This window comes from Melanotaenia boesemani, chromosome 24 (assembly GCF_017639745.1).
Source record: "Melanotaenia boesemani isolate fMelBoe1 chromosome 24, fMelBoe1.pri, whole genome shotgun sequence".
Classification (NCBI taxonomy): Eukaryota; Metazoa; Chordata; class Actinopteri; order Atheriniformes; family Melanotaeniidae; genus Melanotaenia; species Melanotaenia boesemani.
This window is the reverse complement of record NC_055705.1, coordinates 7,785,271-7,800,938: the sequence shown is the minus strand read 5'-3', so window position 1 is coordinate 7,800,938 and position 15,668 is coordinate 7,785,271. Positions and strand designations below refer to the sequence as shown.

General features: G+C 40.6%; 1 protein-coding gene across 6 annotated transcripts; it reads right to left on the bottom strand.

The window, feature by feature from the left end:
- Nucleotides 1–1,156: 1,156 nt before the first annotated feature.
- cep70 (centrosomal protein 70) lies at nt 1,157–9,382 on the bottom strand. 6 transcript variants are annotated; one of them, XM_041978775.1, is made up of 17 exons: nt 9,314–9,382; nt 8,927–8,947; nt 8,488–8,587; nt 8,217–8,340; nt 6,773–6,953; nt 6,511–6,686; nt 6,314–6,373; nt 6,140–6,215; nt 5,972–6,060; nt 5,824–5,901; nt 3,702–3,777; nt 3,470–3,622; nt 3,229–3,375; nt 2,978–3,146; nt 2,787–2,895; nt 2,639–2,718; nt 1,157–1,280 (listed from the first exon to the last, which is right to left on the bottom strand). In XM_041978775.1, the coding sequence occupies exons 2-17, from the start codon at nt 8,933–8,935 to the stop codon at nt 1,222–1,224; spliced, it is 1,686 nt and encodes a 561-aa protein (XP_041834709.1). In that variant the 5' UTR covers nt 8,936–8,947; nt 9,314–9,382; the 3' UTR covers nt 1,157–1,221. The 6 variants fall into 6 exon arrangements, with proteins under 6 accessions (XP_041834709.1, XP_041834708.1, XP_041834710.1 ...); XM_041978774.1 differs by having other exon boundaries at nt 8,927–9,376; XM_041978776.1 differs by having other exon boundaries at nt 8,488–8,584; nt 8,927–9,376.
- Nucleotides 9,383–15,668: the final 6,286 nt, after the last annotated feature.

The window sequence follows — 15,668 nt, the reverse complement described above, 5'->3', positions numbered from 1 at the left end:
ACAATTACATTTAATCAATTAAACATGAAAATATTATATTATTACCCAAACAAAAACATAATTTAGTGTCACATAATACTTTTTCTTAGTTCTTAAGTCTCCATCCTGGTCTTCAGCATCTACTGCCCTGCTTGTTTTAAAGGTAACTTTACTTTAACACCTGAATGAAATGAATGAATCATTTACGTAAAACATGGACAAAACATCTCCATCATATGAAGAGTAATGTTACTGGGCTTATTTCTGATGTTGGACTGAGACTCTCATCTTGTTTTATTATATCTGATCTGAAAAATGTCTGGTTTTGTTAGGATTTAACTTTATTTTTTAGATGTGAAAAAACAATAAAGTAATAAATAAACAAATGACATTATAAGACATAAATGGAGCACATGCTCACCATCATCATCGTCAGTTCCAGCTTCATTCAGACTGAACCAAGTGATGGTGAAAATGTGAATACACTTAGTCTTTATTATTTTCATTTGTGAATTAAACTTTTTTCTACCAGGTGAAAGACAAACATTAATGTTGGAAAAAAGATCCCTAAAGATTTATGATCTTTGCCTTAGATGTGGTGCGCTGGTCCTGGGATGGTCGTGTGATGCTGTTGTGGAAAACAGGCTGGGTTCATGAGTGTCCTGGTAACCTGGGAGTTGAGGCTGGTGATGCCTTCACTGACACCTGATTTCTACAGTTTTGCAGATTTTCATTGGAAATCTGAAATCTGATTTAATTAAAATCAGAAGACGTGTAACTTTTAAAATGATTAGTAATTTAATAAGTGACATCTCTTTATTTAAAGTAAAATGATTTCTACAGTGTTAAAGTCAAACTATTTAACTTTCCAACACTACGTATATTTAGAGACAACACATTAACACAGTTAATCAAGACTTTGACATTCAAGCTTAAATTAACTTTAAAAATGCTTAAAGAGAACCTCAGTATCCAGGTTACCGGGCGTAAGCTAAAGCTACATGATCCTGTTTCATCCAAACAAGCTCGTTGGTTCATCATGACAATGTGGAGAAATATTTCCTGTAACCAGCTTTCATTTTGTATAGGACGATTTAATGAAGAGAAAGGGAGATATTTGTAAAGGACACAGATAAGACCCCAACATGGAGCGAAGAAACCATCACAAGATGGAATCTGAACTCATTCAAAGGTTTTATTTAAGTTAAAAATGACGATCCAGAACCAGAAGACAGCAGCAGGTCACTGTTTCTCTTTTAAAGACTTCACGGCAGGAAGGACGTCATCCAGGTGAGCCACACCTGAAACACAGAGTCAGAGGTGAGGGGATCCAGACTGATCAGACTTCACACCCAAACAGACCTAAAGTCAATGATCTTTAACACATTTTCAGGAGTTTATTCTATTTTGTTTTGCTAAACATCTGGATACACATCTGTGTGACAGGATTCAAACCAGCAACCTTCTGACTGGGAGACAAGACCTCCATTTCCTGAACCACAGCAGCTTCTCCAGCTTCAGCCAGAAATCCTCAACCAGATCCATTGTGAACATAATCACTCCCAAACTAGCTTGTTGTTACCAGAGGATTCCACTAGAGGGCGCATTAGAAAACTCCGACTGGATAGAGTTGCTGAATTTGTAGGATGCAAACAAAACAATAAACATGATAAACACAGGAAAATAGTGTTTTGTTCATTTTGGGAGAAATGTACAAATAGGGAGCAGCATTTTCTCAAAATAAATCTAATTATTGGTAGGAACAAAATTAGGCCTGAGTGGAATAACAAAATGAATCCATTTTGTCCAGTAAGATGAAAATAGCTCTAACTTCAAACTGACTAAGGCTGCAGCCTTTTCCATATTATAAATATCTGTTGTGATGTGCATCCATTCATTCCCTGGTTATTGCTTTCTTTTTTTAGCTGCAACCAGCAGAATATTCACCAAATATTTGTCTTTTTTTCTACTGATTGTGGTATAATCCCAAAGTACCTAAACTTAATTTTGAGAGGTCTTGGCTGGTCCTGTGTATCTGTTTCCAATAGTCTCTAATGACCAGACAATCCCAACAAACATGGCAGTGCTTTGTACTTTAGTTATTATAATTCCTGCAACAGACCCGGGTGGTTTCATTATGATGGGATTTATGATACGGTGCAATTAAAAAAAAAAAAAAAAAATCTACTGTATTCCCTCCATTTCTGTGACCGGTATATTCCCAAAGGTATGACCACATCATTGTTCATTCCTCCTCGGTTGTATTTATCCCTCCTCCTGCTCCTCCTTCCTTTTTAATGTATGTAGAGGAGTGTGTTTAAATATTTTACAAACCCAGTATACACCTAAAACGATTCTACCTATAATGTATGATATTTAATAAATCCAGTTTCAGACCTACTTAATCACCTTATCCTCCAAACCCTGCTTGTCTTCTGCCCCCCGGTGGATACATTTGGTACTACAAGAACCCTGACAGTACATGCTGTATCTGTACATACATGCAAATTGCTTTTGTTTTATTTTTTTCTTTTTACATTTAGTTAAATAGCCAAATAAAGACTTTAAAAAAAGAAAAAAATCTGGATTTTATTACATCTAAATTCAGAATTTGTGTTTCTTTCTTTTGCATTTATCGTTTTGATATATCGGTACTTACCCAGAACGAGCAGCATTTCTGTAACGAGGGCGTGGAAAGCCGGGAAGAACTCATCGTGCTGCTTCACCTTGACGATGATGCTGGAAAACGAGAATAAAGGTTGAAAAGGGATTTTCATCATGGTGCTCTCCTCCGCTCATACTCCAACCTGTTGATGTCGGCTTCTCCCTGCAGGTCCTGGAGCGCTGCAGCACTGGTGTTAGAGGAAACCAGTCTGGCCACATGGTTCACCACCTCAGCTGCAGGAACTCTGTTATCTGATGAGAAAACCACCAACATTTGGGTTAAATTTTTCCAAACTACCTGTGGAATCATCCAGAACAGCTCTGGGCAGGGTACCTAGGTTCAGAACATCTCTGAGGTTCCTCATGGCGTTGGTCATCTCCCCCAGTCGGGTGTAGACCTCGTTCATGCGAGGAAAGACCCCGCTGAGAGAGCGGATGTCAAACAGCTTCTGGAAATGAGACACCATGGAGGCCAGGGTGTAGCGGGTGGGGCTCCGGAGCTTCTACAGAACCAACAACACCTTCAGCTGATGCTGGGCGACAAAAATCTCCACAAAAACGAGGGAAAGTTATTTAAAGGTGGACCTGCTCGTCATCGGCTGAAGAGTTCTCCAACATGGCATCCACTAGCACCATCATGTCCTCCACCTTCACCCCATCTGCAACATCCCCCTTGTGAGGTTGCCACGGCAACAGCTTGACAGTCAGCTTGTTTATACTGTGCTGAAGATCCTGAACACACACACACACACACACACACCGATGACAGCAACAAGAAAAACAGACTCCTCTCTGATGGTTAGACATGGAGGCAGCGTGACTTCACCTTCAGCAGGTGGAGCTGCTGCGCCCGCTCCTCCAGAATCGGGAGCAGAACCTGGAAGTCCGCCGGGTCGGAGCGCTGAGAGGATGCGTTGAGACGGCAGAGTCGTAACGGAGCGTTGGGATCGGTGACAACGGCGGCGATCCCAGTCAGAAGCTGGAAGACAGGAAGACAGAAACCCTGACGGAGGAGTCGGAGATGTTTCAGGAACCAAAGAACTCACCAGAACTCTTACATGGTGGTACTGGTCACACAGCCGGCAGCCACTGGACTCGTCACTGGTTCTCTCATTCATCTCATACGTGCCGTGTCTGAGAAAAAAGGTTGGTTCTGACTTGAGTTCTGAAACTCATCAGGATCAATGTCACCACGTTTCCATTTAAAGAGTTTGGACGTTTGGTTCCACACGAACAGAAACCACGTCGGACTCAAACAGTTTTTTTCTGCGGTCTGAAGTCCAGGCTGGATTAAGGAACAGTAATCAGGAAGGTCAGCTTCATACCGGGAACGTGGTGTGTTGGATTACACAGAGCACTGTTTAAATGAACCTGCAGAGACTTCTGCTGCATGTTGGGGGAAAACAGGAACAGGAAGCAGCTCACGTGTCGTTTTGAATCATACTTGAAAATGAGGGACTACTTTCTGTCAGCTTGTAACTACAGATGTACTCAAACAAAGCTGACGTGGCGTTCCCAAAGACTCCGGTTTGGCCCCCATGTTGTTCAGCACCTACATGCTCCCACTAATGCCTGGTACATGCTCCACTAAACCAGAAAACTTTGCTCTTGTTCTCAAGGAGACAAGAACAAGAAGAAAGTTTTAGTTTGGTTATTTATTACTTCATTTGAAACTTCGTTCGTAGCAGGGTGGAGGTTTGCACGGGGTGGTGTCCGTGTCTTTATACACCACATGTGTAGAGTTTCATACTTCCTCACCACCTCGACCAGCTGTTCCTTATAACCATCCATTCAACCTCACTGAATCTTTAGTAAAAAAAACAGAAATGACAACCTTCCACTTCCTGTTTTTCCACATTAAACCACGCCCACGTCAAATTTCAGACCAATCACACCATCGTTCCTGGATGCTACACAATAAAAATTTCTTCTGCTAAACCAGGTTTGAGAGTATAAACAAAGTTCTCTGTTCTTGCAGGTTATGTAACAGCCTTAACGTGAATCATGGTAAGAAAAAGGAATAAAAACCTCTGATCTAACGACTTTGGTAAACGTTTAAGTAAAATGATTTTAAAACGTTATTTTTCAACATTCTGACACTTAATAGTTTTGCTGCCTTTCAGTCAGGATTTGGACCACAAACAGCACTAAAACTGTCCTCTGTCTTTCCTGAATAACGTCCATGTAAACACAGCAGCAGTTTTGGTTTTAAGCCCCGGTTTGGGGCGAGGCAGGTCGGGAAGCATAAAAACTGAGAACGGTACCCTCACATCCGAACATGCGTTGGGGTACCAATCTAACCGACCTGACCAAAAAAAGTCACTTCCTGTGTGACCTGGCATGAAAACAAAGCAGGAACGGCTCCTTGTCTACAGCAACATATTTTCTTTTTGCTGATTAAATCTGTTTAAAATGGCGTTGTGGAGCTCCGCCAAGACGAAAGAACACAAACGGTTGGATGACGCCATTCTTCTTCTTTGTTTCTGAGTCGTGTTTTGGTTCTACTTTCAGGAAGGCGCTGCGCTGGCGTCATGCTGTTACGTAGCTGAAGCATCTGTTATCCGACCGATACTCCGCCTCTCAGGTAAGGTTACGCTCGGATGTGGAAAGATTAAAGTTCCATATCCGCACCCTGACCGTCCCGACCCGCATTCGCTGGTGGAAACGAGGCTTTAGAGCAAAACTTCCTGTTAGACTGACCAGAAGACAAGGAGGGAATCTCCAGTTCGGTTCAGAATTGTTTTAATTTGTGTCTCTTGGTAAATTTACTAAATTTTATTTATTATCATTATTATTATTATTATTTAATAAATTTACTCATACAAGACGTGTGGAGTTCCTCAAGGCTCCTTTTTGGGTCCAGAATATCTTTGTTTCTGTCCTTTAGCTGCAAATGTGTCTCATTTGGGGGACCAGACAAGTTTTAGTACTTATGTTGATGTCCAACTACTATATCTATTATATAATACTAAATTATTTCTAACACATATCTCGTCTGATCTTAAATTATACCCTTCGGGGTCTTGAGGATATTTTGGCCACTAAATGTGTTTGATTTAGCTTTTCTAACCCACATAAAATAAATGTTTATCATTCTGATGTTTGGTATCTGTTTACAGCACAACTTCACCAGATTGAGGATCAGACACCCTGGTGGTCATGTGACCAGGAAGAGGTTACCTGGTGTTCATGCTTCTGTTTAATCCCTCCAGACGTCTCAGTTTGTGTTTGTAGAACTTCACTTCTTTCAGCGTGGGCCTGAACACAGACAGCCTGCGTTAATAACAGCGTGATGGCTGGATCATCACATTCACACACAAACACACACCTTGTGTCCAGCTCCTGCTTCAGCCGATCAACATCCCTCTTCAGCTCCTCCACCTGACGGCTGGCCTCTTTCTGCTGTTCCTGGAAGGACTTGGGATGAAACCGGAGCAGGAATAACTTTTGCTTTCTGGAGAAATCAGTTGTGAAAATGAAAAGTTTGCCAGATTACCTGGAGAATGGTTGTAAAAGATGGAGTAACGGAGGTGGATGTCTTCTTAGATCCGTCTGCTTCTCCTCTGGCAGATCTGGGATCAGAGAGGCCAGCAGAACCAGAACCATGTGGATCACAGACTAAACTTTGGACTGGTTTTTAGTGGGAATGTAAACTGAAGCACAGAGTTACCTCAGCTCCTCCAGCAGGTGACTGAGTTTAGTTTCGTAGTAGTCGATCACATCCATCACCCTGCAGACACAGCAGCAGTCAGACTGATTTAAAGCTCATGATGCGTTCATGGCCTCGTCTCCTGGAGCTCTCTGATGTTCTGAGCTCGACACCTCAGAAGGAGGAGAGTGTTTTTTAGATGAGGGAGATGAGCTTACTGTTGATCGGCTGCACATCTGGGCTGGAAGAGCTTCCTGCAGATGTTGTGGAAAGTCTGACTCTGCCGGGCCAATCGCTGCTCTTCCTCTCTGAGGGCGAAGTGAAGCTTCCTCTGGATCTGAGCTGCTTCCTCTTCCTTTTTCCTCAGCTTCAGCTCTAGAAGCTGGCACCGTTTCTGGGCGGGTCAAACAGAAGCTTTGCTTAAACACCCTGCAGGCTTCAATAAATGTGAGGTGAGAAGCTTCTAAGAGGAAGAAACACCTCTGCTTCTGCTTGTCCTTGCTGCAGCTGCTGGGTGTAGCTGTGCTGTTGGACAGCTTTGCCCAGGTAGCGGTCCTCCAGGTCCTGGACTCTGGTCGTCACCTGGTCCAGCAGAGCCTCCAGCTCTGTGATCCTCTGAGACTGCTGAGCTGCTCGGTTCATGTGCTTCTGGGCCTCCTCTCTGACAACACAGAAAAATCTACATTTAACCATGAATCAGGAACCAGATCCGTCCAGATCCGTTCGGATTAGCCTCATATGTCCACTTCCAAAGATCTGCTTTAAAAACTTTCCAGATTCATATTTTTTCTGCCTTTTTTCAGCATAAATTTCTTAAAGCTCTAAACTACCAAACATTCAAAGGATTTTAATTCTTTAAATGACAGTTTGATTATTTAACATCACTGTTGTTATTTTCCTATTAAATCATATTAAACCCACATTTTTAATCTAATAGCTATTATTATACCTTCTGTGATATTTGGGTTTTATTTTCTAGATAAATAGTAAAATGTGTGAATTTTACTGTTATGATCCGCCTCATTACAGCCCTGTTCATAAAATACTGTTAGTAAAATAAAAAGCTAGATTTATGATACTAACACATCCAAAATAAAATCCAGATTTAGGGATAAAAATTTGCCCAAATGTACAAAAATGTCTAATGATGCACAAGCTTTATTGTAGAGTTCCAGATACAGATAAATTTACCACTGGGGTAATAAACCAGAACCATTCTGACATTTACAGAGTGTCATTGAACATGTCAGCTCAGAAATAACAACCCTGTCAATCAAAGTGAATGATGATGCCTCTCATTTCAGATCTGATTGGCTGGACGTTGAGCTTGTAGAAGGAGTGACTCAGTGGGAACTTTTTATAAATTCATCGCCATGGTTACGGCCAGCTGTAGTCTGAGTCTTCCTGTTAATAAATCATCTACAACGCTGGATCACACCTCATGCAGAATGTTACAATATTCCTCACTTTAAATATGCCATGATCATTATTATCACTGATCATTAGCCTGATTGTTTGGGTGTGTGTTGGTGTGAGCGGCGGCTTTGTGGACGACTGAATCAAACTGAGTTAGTGGAGCTCCACTCTGCAGCTCATACCTGCATGACTCCCATCAGATGCTGATGAGATAGGATGACAGGAGGACAGGTGGTCCATGCAAACACAGATCTACATTATTAAACACATGAACACCGAGGAAGAAACCAGCTGCTCTGTCCTGCTGGAGATGTTTCTACATTCCAGCAGGACATGAAAATCCCAAATCTATGCAGATATGGATGCATTTTATTGCACTCTGATACTTTTCCACAGGATTTGTTTCATGTTCTATGAGCAGATTTCAGATGGGACTATAATGCTTTCACCTACTGGTTCCAGGTTTAAGCTGCATCTGGACACAAACTGGTGTTCTTTCTGGACGTACTTGAGTTGGTTGTTGGACTTGGCCAGCTCCTGGATGAGGGCTTGTCTCCTATCTGAGTCTGTCAGCATTGTCCTTAGAGTGGTCCTCACCTCACCAGCTGATTTCTTGTCAAGCAGGACCAAATCTAAGAGCACAGAGATGGAAAAAAGAGCTTCTCTGCAAACTTTTCCAAGTTAAACTTTTGATTTTTTTTTTTTAAATGCAAAGACAAATGGGGCTCACTTAAAGAGCATCCGGCAAATTTTTACATTTTTGTGTCATGTTTCCTCACCTGAAAGATTCTTATTCTCAACAGGGTCTGCAAAAAACACCGGCTTAAAACCCTGATGCTGCAGAAGTTTGTTCACATCGTCCCACTCCACCTGCTCCTGCTGCAACACACGACAACCATCAGCCTTCATTAAAATGTACATGTGCTGCACACACCTGGAGGCTGCAGCTCTACCTGAAATTGCCTGCAGGTCCACACATAAACATAGCTCTCATTTCCAGAGTGGAGGAAATGTGCAGACCTGGAGACCATGTCTGTAGGTAAAACAGATCCAGAGGGAGTATCTGCACTAACGTTAGCAGGACCCGTTTGCTGAATGATGATCAGGTGTCTGCAGCCTCCTGAGCTACTGATGCAGCTCAACAATGAATGAAACATGATCCACCCACCCCCCACCTTCAATACAAGTCTCTGATGTCTTCATTAAAATGTCTCTTACCTGCTTCATCCTCTCAGCCCACTGCAAGGAAACGCACAACAGAAATGTTATATCAGAAAGGCAGTTCTAACAGAAAACAGCTGATTTTATTAGAAATGTGTGTGCAAACCGAAATAATAACAGCAAATGTTAAAGATTATAGTTTTCTGGTAAATTCGGCTCACAAAACATAACAACTTTGGATTAAAAAACCGCGTTTCTGACAGCTTCTCCGACGTGTTTATGTTCTTATAGAAAACCAGCGGCCGATAACTGACAATTAACCAGCTCTACGTTTACACTGCTAGCTCGCGCCTCTGTAGCTAACGAACTTGTGTTGTAAGATATTAGTATCGTTTCAGAAACTATAAAATCAAACATACTGTGCTCATTCCTGAAAAAAATTACCGTTTATCGCCTTTGTTGTTTCTAGAGAACCTAACTAGACAGTGAAGATCCCTCTTCCGCCATTCAAACGGTGCGCGATGACGTGGAGAATATAAACCAATAGGAAGTTAGTATTTTTGTCTTTGACCAATCATCTTACAGAATGACTTCTTTCTGTAATAGAGACGTTAAACCACAAGATGGCAGTAATGGTGCTCAAGGAAAAAAGACAAGCAGTTGCTGAGACACTTTTTAATAAAGCCCTTGGGACCTAATTTATTTATTAATTTATTTAATCTCTAATAATTTTTAAAGTCACTTTTCACCAAGTCCTGTTCAAAGGTAATGTTACACTATTCAGGTCCAGCTTAATCTTCCTCTTGTGTTAGGGTCGGCACTGACTTTTAAGGTTTAAATTGAAGAAAAGGAACCACGAAAATATGTATATTAGTTTTTTCTGTTTACCGGCACTTGGAAAAAAAATCAACACTAAACAAAACAAAACTGGGGTGTCCATCCTTTGCCAATTTGCAGTATACGGGGCATACCTTTTTAGTGAGCCAAGTTCTGGATAATATTTTGTGGGGAAATGAGCAGAAAAAGCGATATGATCCAGTGGCTTTCTGGGGAGGAAGACAGTGTGGAGCATCATCCAGAAGACATGTCTGATGAGGAGATAGCTGTAAGGGAAGTTGCTGCCCCTGAAAGATTCAAAGATGGTAAAATCTGCTGGAGGTCAGGACCTCATGATGGAGGTCAGCTGCTGTAAATGTCATCAAGATGACCCCTGAAACCACTGTGACAAGAGTCAGTGACATCAACAAGTTTCAAGCGATTTATGCTGAGGTTGGTAAAAACAGATATCCTTGCTTTGAGAAACTGAGGAGGGTAAAAGTCCTGAAAAAAAAAAAACATTTTGGCCTTTTTCTTGGAGCAAATGTATATGAGTCAAAACTGACCTGTAACACCATAGATGTTACTGTAGTTAAAAATATTAAAAGGAAAAAATAAATTAAACAAATTTAAGAATTGCGTTTTAATACCCCTCAGTAGGTCAGGTAACAGAACAATCGTTTATTATTTATAGGATTCTCGTGAGGTTCATTTCACCATTTTAAATGAAACCGAGGGGCTTTCTGACAATAAATGTACCAAAGGCCATCACCAAAAACATTAAGATCCAAATTTTAATGACTAAGGAAACCTAACAAGGTAACCAAGAGATAAGAAAGAAAGAAATGAGATGACAGATTATTGTTTTTTGTGTATTTTACATCAGATTTAAGACACGGTTTAGACCAACCCATTAACATAAAAGATGGTAACAGAAAACACTAGAGGAAGGTTAGAAAATACATATAAAGTCAACACTTGGATCTCAAGATTATCTTATTATTTCTCATTAATTTGTATATAAGTTCCTTACAATGTGTAGCTTTGGATCAATTTGCAGCCTTGTATGTGACATGAATACATGTTTACATGCATGCTGACCAAAGCTGGAGACATTTCTCGCCAATAATGAATTAATTAAGACAAAAACACATTCAGGATTCAGAGTATTTTTACTCAGGCAGAATTGAGGAAACCCTGAAGTCATGTGACAGCATGGTTACATCCTCTTAGAAGACGCTGCACATCTGGAGCTCAGATGTTGTGACCAGGCCTCCAGATGTTCTGTGAGCTTCACGGCTGGACTTTGCTGGGTCAGTAATCTTAAATGTATCAGCAGTCTGGTTGCTGCACTCTGTCTTTATTCATCCTCCTTTAAATTTTTAAGAGAATCTGCCAAGAACCATCAGGCCCACTCAGACCATCCTCCAATCAGTTCCACCTCCTCGTGATGAAGTGTCCTTGGACTGTTGTTTAAGCTCCTCAGCTTCCTGAAACAAGAGAAGAGCTCTCCTCTTTTTTTGTTCATAGCTGGAAGGAATTTATTTCCAAGATATTTAAATGAATGAATTGCTCCACATCCTGGTTCCTTCATGCTGATTGGCAGGAAGGTAAATATGGACTCTGAACCCCCCGTTAAGTTTTCCTGAGGGAAATTATAATGTTTGGACAAGATCTGCAATGTCTCACTATTTATTTTAAAAGGACAAAATGCTTTATAAGTGGCCAAGAGTTATTATAAAAACATTCATGTAATTTTATATTTTTTAATGAACTGAACAGCAGAAAACACAAAAACTGACTTTCTTCAAACATGTCAGCACTCAAATGGAAGCAGAAAGAAGCCAGAGCCTCCGTTAGAGGCGAACTTACAACAAACAAACTAAAACGTTGGCTACAGATGAGCCAGACATGTAACCACTGATTACTATTCTCTTAAATCATAAGTGTTGGATTGTGTGGACGATCTTCGTCTTCATGTTGTTCACTTGATCTGCCAGGGCATTCAAATGGAAAGCAGCCACTGGCTAATTCTGGCATACTGACATTTTTATGTTAAATAGGGGCGGCATGGCTCAGTGGGTAGAGTGGTCGTCCTGTAGCCCAAGAGTTGCTGGTTCGATCCCGGTCCGGAGAGCTCATGTCAAGACACCGAACCCCTAATTGCTCCTGATGGGTCGTGGTTGAGCTGCCTCAGTGTGTGAATGGGTGAATGTGATGTATATGTAAAGCGCTTTGGATAAAAGCACTATATAAGTACAGACCATTTACCAAATAAATAAAAATTACAAGTTGGTGAATGCTACAATCTTCGTAAAATTAAGTAAGACTACAAACAAATTTGTTGGTAAGTAGGACCGGAGACTGAAGTTTAGCATTCTTAGCTAGAAGATGCTAATCTGTTCAACAAGCTCCGCGTAAAGGATGATCAACACTGTAATGAGAGATGAAGCATTCTTCCTGGTATTTCTTTTCTTTCTCACCACATTCCAAACAATCATGAAACCTTCAGACACTGGTCATATTTCTCAGCATAAACATTTGATCTGCCATCCTGCTACTATTTACATGTTGACAGATAAAGTTAAATTTTTTTGTAGACATCATTTTTGATTTATTTTATCTTATTTTGGTACATTAACGTAGGAATAAAATGCATCATCACATGAAGTGAATTTGTGCTCATTTCTATTAGTAATAATAACAAGAAGAAGGAACACTGATGATGGAGGAAATTTCTGCAGCACCTCTTTGACCATGAAGGTGAAGGACCTGAAACTCAACACTGCATTGAAGTTAAGAAATTAGTCTAAAGCATAATTCATGATGTCTGACATTTGCAGCGACTGGGTAGGAAGTGTGTGATGTCAGTGTACACACACTTGTGGCTCTCCTCGTGTAACAAGAGTCTATTTCATACATCCAGATTTAATAAGAGCCCTGCTACTCACCGTGTCCTCACATCCATCGACTCCACTGAGCAGAAAATTAAAATGGAAATTTAGTCCCTGACAGAGTGGAGGGTCCCATTGACCTGCTCGGAATGATTTATGGCGGGTGATTACATCACCTTGATACTGCCTGGACCACCAGCTCATAACCATACTGTTCAACATGCAGTGGTCTTCTTACTGATTGAATGTGGAAATAATCTGTTTGGTTTAGCAGCACGTGCTGTTCAGTAGATGTTAAATTATTCCATTTTTATTACTTTTAATATCTTGTCTTGTTCTGAACTAAGATTTAATCATCTAATGAGAAAGCTGGAGTTGGAGAACATTTTTGACCTCATGCTGTACTGAAATACAAGGAGTTCATGCAAAGGCCATTAAGTAGCTAATGGAGTTTGATTGCAGAGGAAATAAGCTGCAACAAATGAAATGGATGGACAACTTCAGCAGCTGAAGGAGAAGCTTCACGTTTCTCTTGTTGAAGTCTGACTAAGCTGATGTTATCTGCTGACCTGCAAGTTTAAATGCAGATTAAACCAACAGTGTTACAGCAGGACATTTTTAGCTCAGCCAAGTACACCAGGAAGCCTCAGTTTTAAGTTTGTATGTTAGTAAATTCTACTTTTACAATCAGAGTTGAACTAGGACATAGCAGAAACACACAGAGTAGATCATTTATTTTTATCCAATTACAGTCCAATTCAATACAAATCAGGGCAGAAAAGAGGCACAAAGAAACACCAGAGCAGGGACACCTGCTATGAAACATAGCAGCAGGTCCTCCAGTGGTCCATGAACCATTGTCATGTTTCTTAACAGATCACATGACTTGCATGTCGGCGACATTCATGAATAGCAAAAGGATAAATAAAGCAGACATGCTGCTACCGCTCGACTGCTACAGCTAGCTTTTCACACAAAGAAATAATGGTACACCCGTGTTGTGCTTTTGGATTTTCCAATCCACATTCCAAGGATGGGAATTTATTTTCCAGACTGCCTGCTGACCCTGAACGACAGTAAATGTGTTGCTGCCGTCAATCCAGATAACTGATACAAAAACTCAATTTTGTTTCATACGCTTTCCAGGTCTACTTATGGTGAACTGCTGTAATATTTGTGAAGAGTTAAAGACAATGCATTACTAAAATGCAGCAAACTGCAGGGGTTTAATGTTATTACTCCCCCAGGACCAGACACTTCAGGTTAGTTTGTTATTAATGGACATGTAATTGAGGCTAATTGTGTCTTCCGTTAGATAAAAGAGAACCCGTTGTCCTCAGCCTATGTCCTGTCCAATTCCGTGTTTGTCTGCACTCCTGGGAAAAGGAGGCAAAAAGATGATCTGGAAAAGTTTTAAAGATGACAGCAAGCAAAAAAGAGAAGAGAACAAATTACACTGAAGTTTTTAAATGATCTTGTTCATCCATTTAACTCTTGAACAGATATTCTGTTTATTCAACAAGAAACACAGAAACGTTGTTCATGTGTAACGAGGAGGACAGTCAGGTAATAAGTTTATACGTAAGTCATGTTTTATGTGAAGCAGCAAATGAACAAAACATCCTCCAGTTTCTCCCAGTGGAAATGCGACTGTGGTGAAACTGGTTGGATATTCCACTAATCCAACCTCCACCGCAGATCACCACGGTGATGGCAGTTTTTTGTGTTAATGAAAAGTTGGACGCGGATTTTCCTTTGCGGTCTCAATAAACCAAACAGTCTTTAAATAGCAATGTTTTCTCACAGTAATCGTTAGTAACGTTAACTCCTATAAATATCACCAGAACATTCCTAATTTTTACTTCGTGTTAACTTTATCTGCATCTGCTGGTTTCTACTCGGTTTTAACATGAAGAGGAAAAACTTTGTTTGGGGCACTTTCCCCAGCTGAAGGTCTGATTCGCATCCTTCCATGACATGTTTATAAGCCTCTGATCTGACTTGTATGCTTTTAATTCTTCCCCTGTGAAGTGCGACTGTCCAGTGATCAGGTAGTTGTAAATGCTAAGGTAAAGTAAATCATGTAGCAATATCTCCGTCGGTTGGATGTTTTGGAGTTTATTTAACCAGGAATTTAGAAAATCAGACGAGTTTTAGGGCCAAGAAGTGCAGGGAGCAGACCACGTACTGGTTTGGAAAGTGTGAAATCCACTAGTGTCATCCTTGATGAGAAACAGTTAATAGTCACTTGATAGCGGGAGCAGGTCCCAGCTAGCTTTTTGCCACCCACCGTGGCGGCGTAAACCAACAACGTGACGTCAGAAAGAATGGTTCATAGCAGCATGATTGAACCCAAACTAGGGGCTCGTTCTACAGAAAGGGGTCTAATAATTGAAAGTTTTGCCTCCCGCTCTATTTTAAGAACTTTTAGGAACCATGAGGAAACCTGCAATCTGAGACTGAAGCTCTGTTGGAAACGGAGCTTGGTCCCTAAGAGCTTTATATGTGAGAAAAACTTTAAATTCTCTTACAAATTAACAGAAAGTTGATAAAGAGAAAACTGAAGAAATATATCTGCAGCTTCTTCTCATCAGAACCCTCACAGCAGTATTTTGGATCAGATAGAGATTTTTTTAGAACTTTTTGAGAAAGAACAATAATAAGCAGCGTCAGTAATCCAACCCTGAAACAACAAATCCATGGACTAGTTTTCTGCATCACTCTGAGACAGGATGTTCCTTATTTTGGGAATATTATGTAGGTTACATAAAACCTCTTCTATATATGAGCAAAAGGAAAGATCCTGGTCCAAAATAACTCAAAGGTTCCTTATCGTAATTCTGGCAGAGTATCATCTGCATAGCAATGAAATTTTATGCCATGTTGTCTAATAATATAACCTGATGTATTTATAATCACAAAAATCATCGGTCCAAGTACAGAGCCCTGAGGAACTCCATGACTTACTCTGGTGTATGAGGAAGACTCATCGTTTACACAAACAGCGCAAGGTTTAAACCTTAAAAAATACAGAATGCTAACATCCACCAAAAAGGGGGGAAAAAACACATCCAACTCCAGTCTTGACT

Coding starts and splice junctions, on each gene's coding strand:
- cep70 (XM_041978772.1), bottom strand. CDS start 8,739: ATGGTCTCCAGGTCTGCACATTTCCTCCACTCTGGAAATGAGAGCTAT. Junction 5,902..5,971: donor AAGCAGGAGCTGGACACAAG/GTGTGTGTTTGT, acceptor GTCTGTGTTCAG/GCCCACGCTGAAAGAAGTGA. Junction 2,719..2,786: donor GGAGAAGCCGACATCAACAG/GTTGGAGTATGA, acceptor CTCGTTTTCCAG/CATCATCGTCAAGGTGAAGC.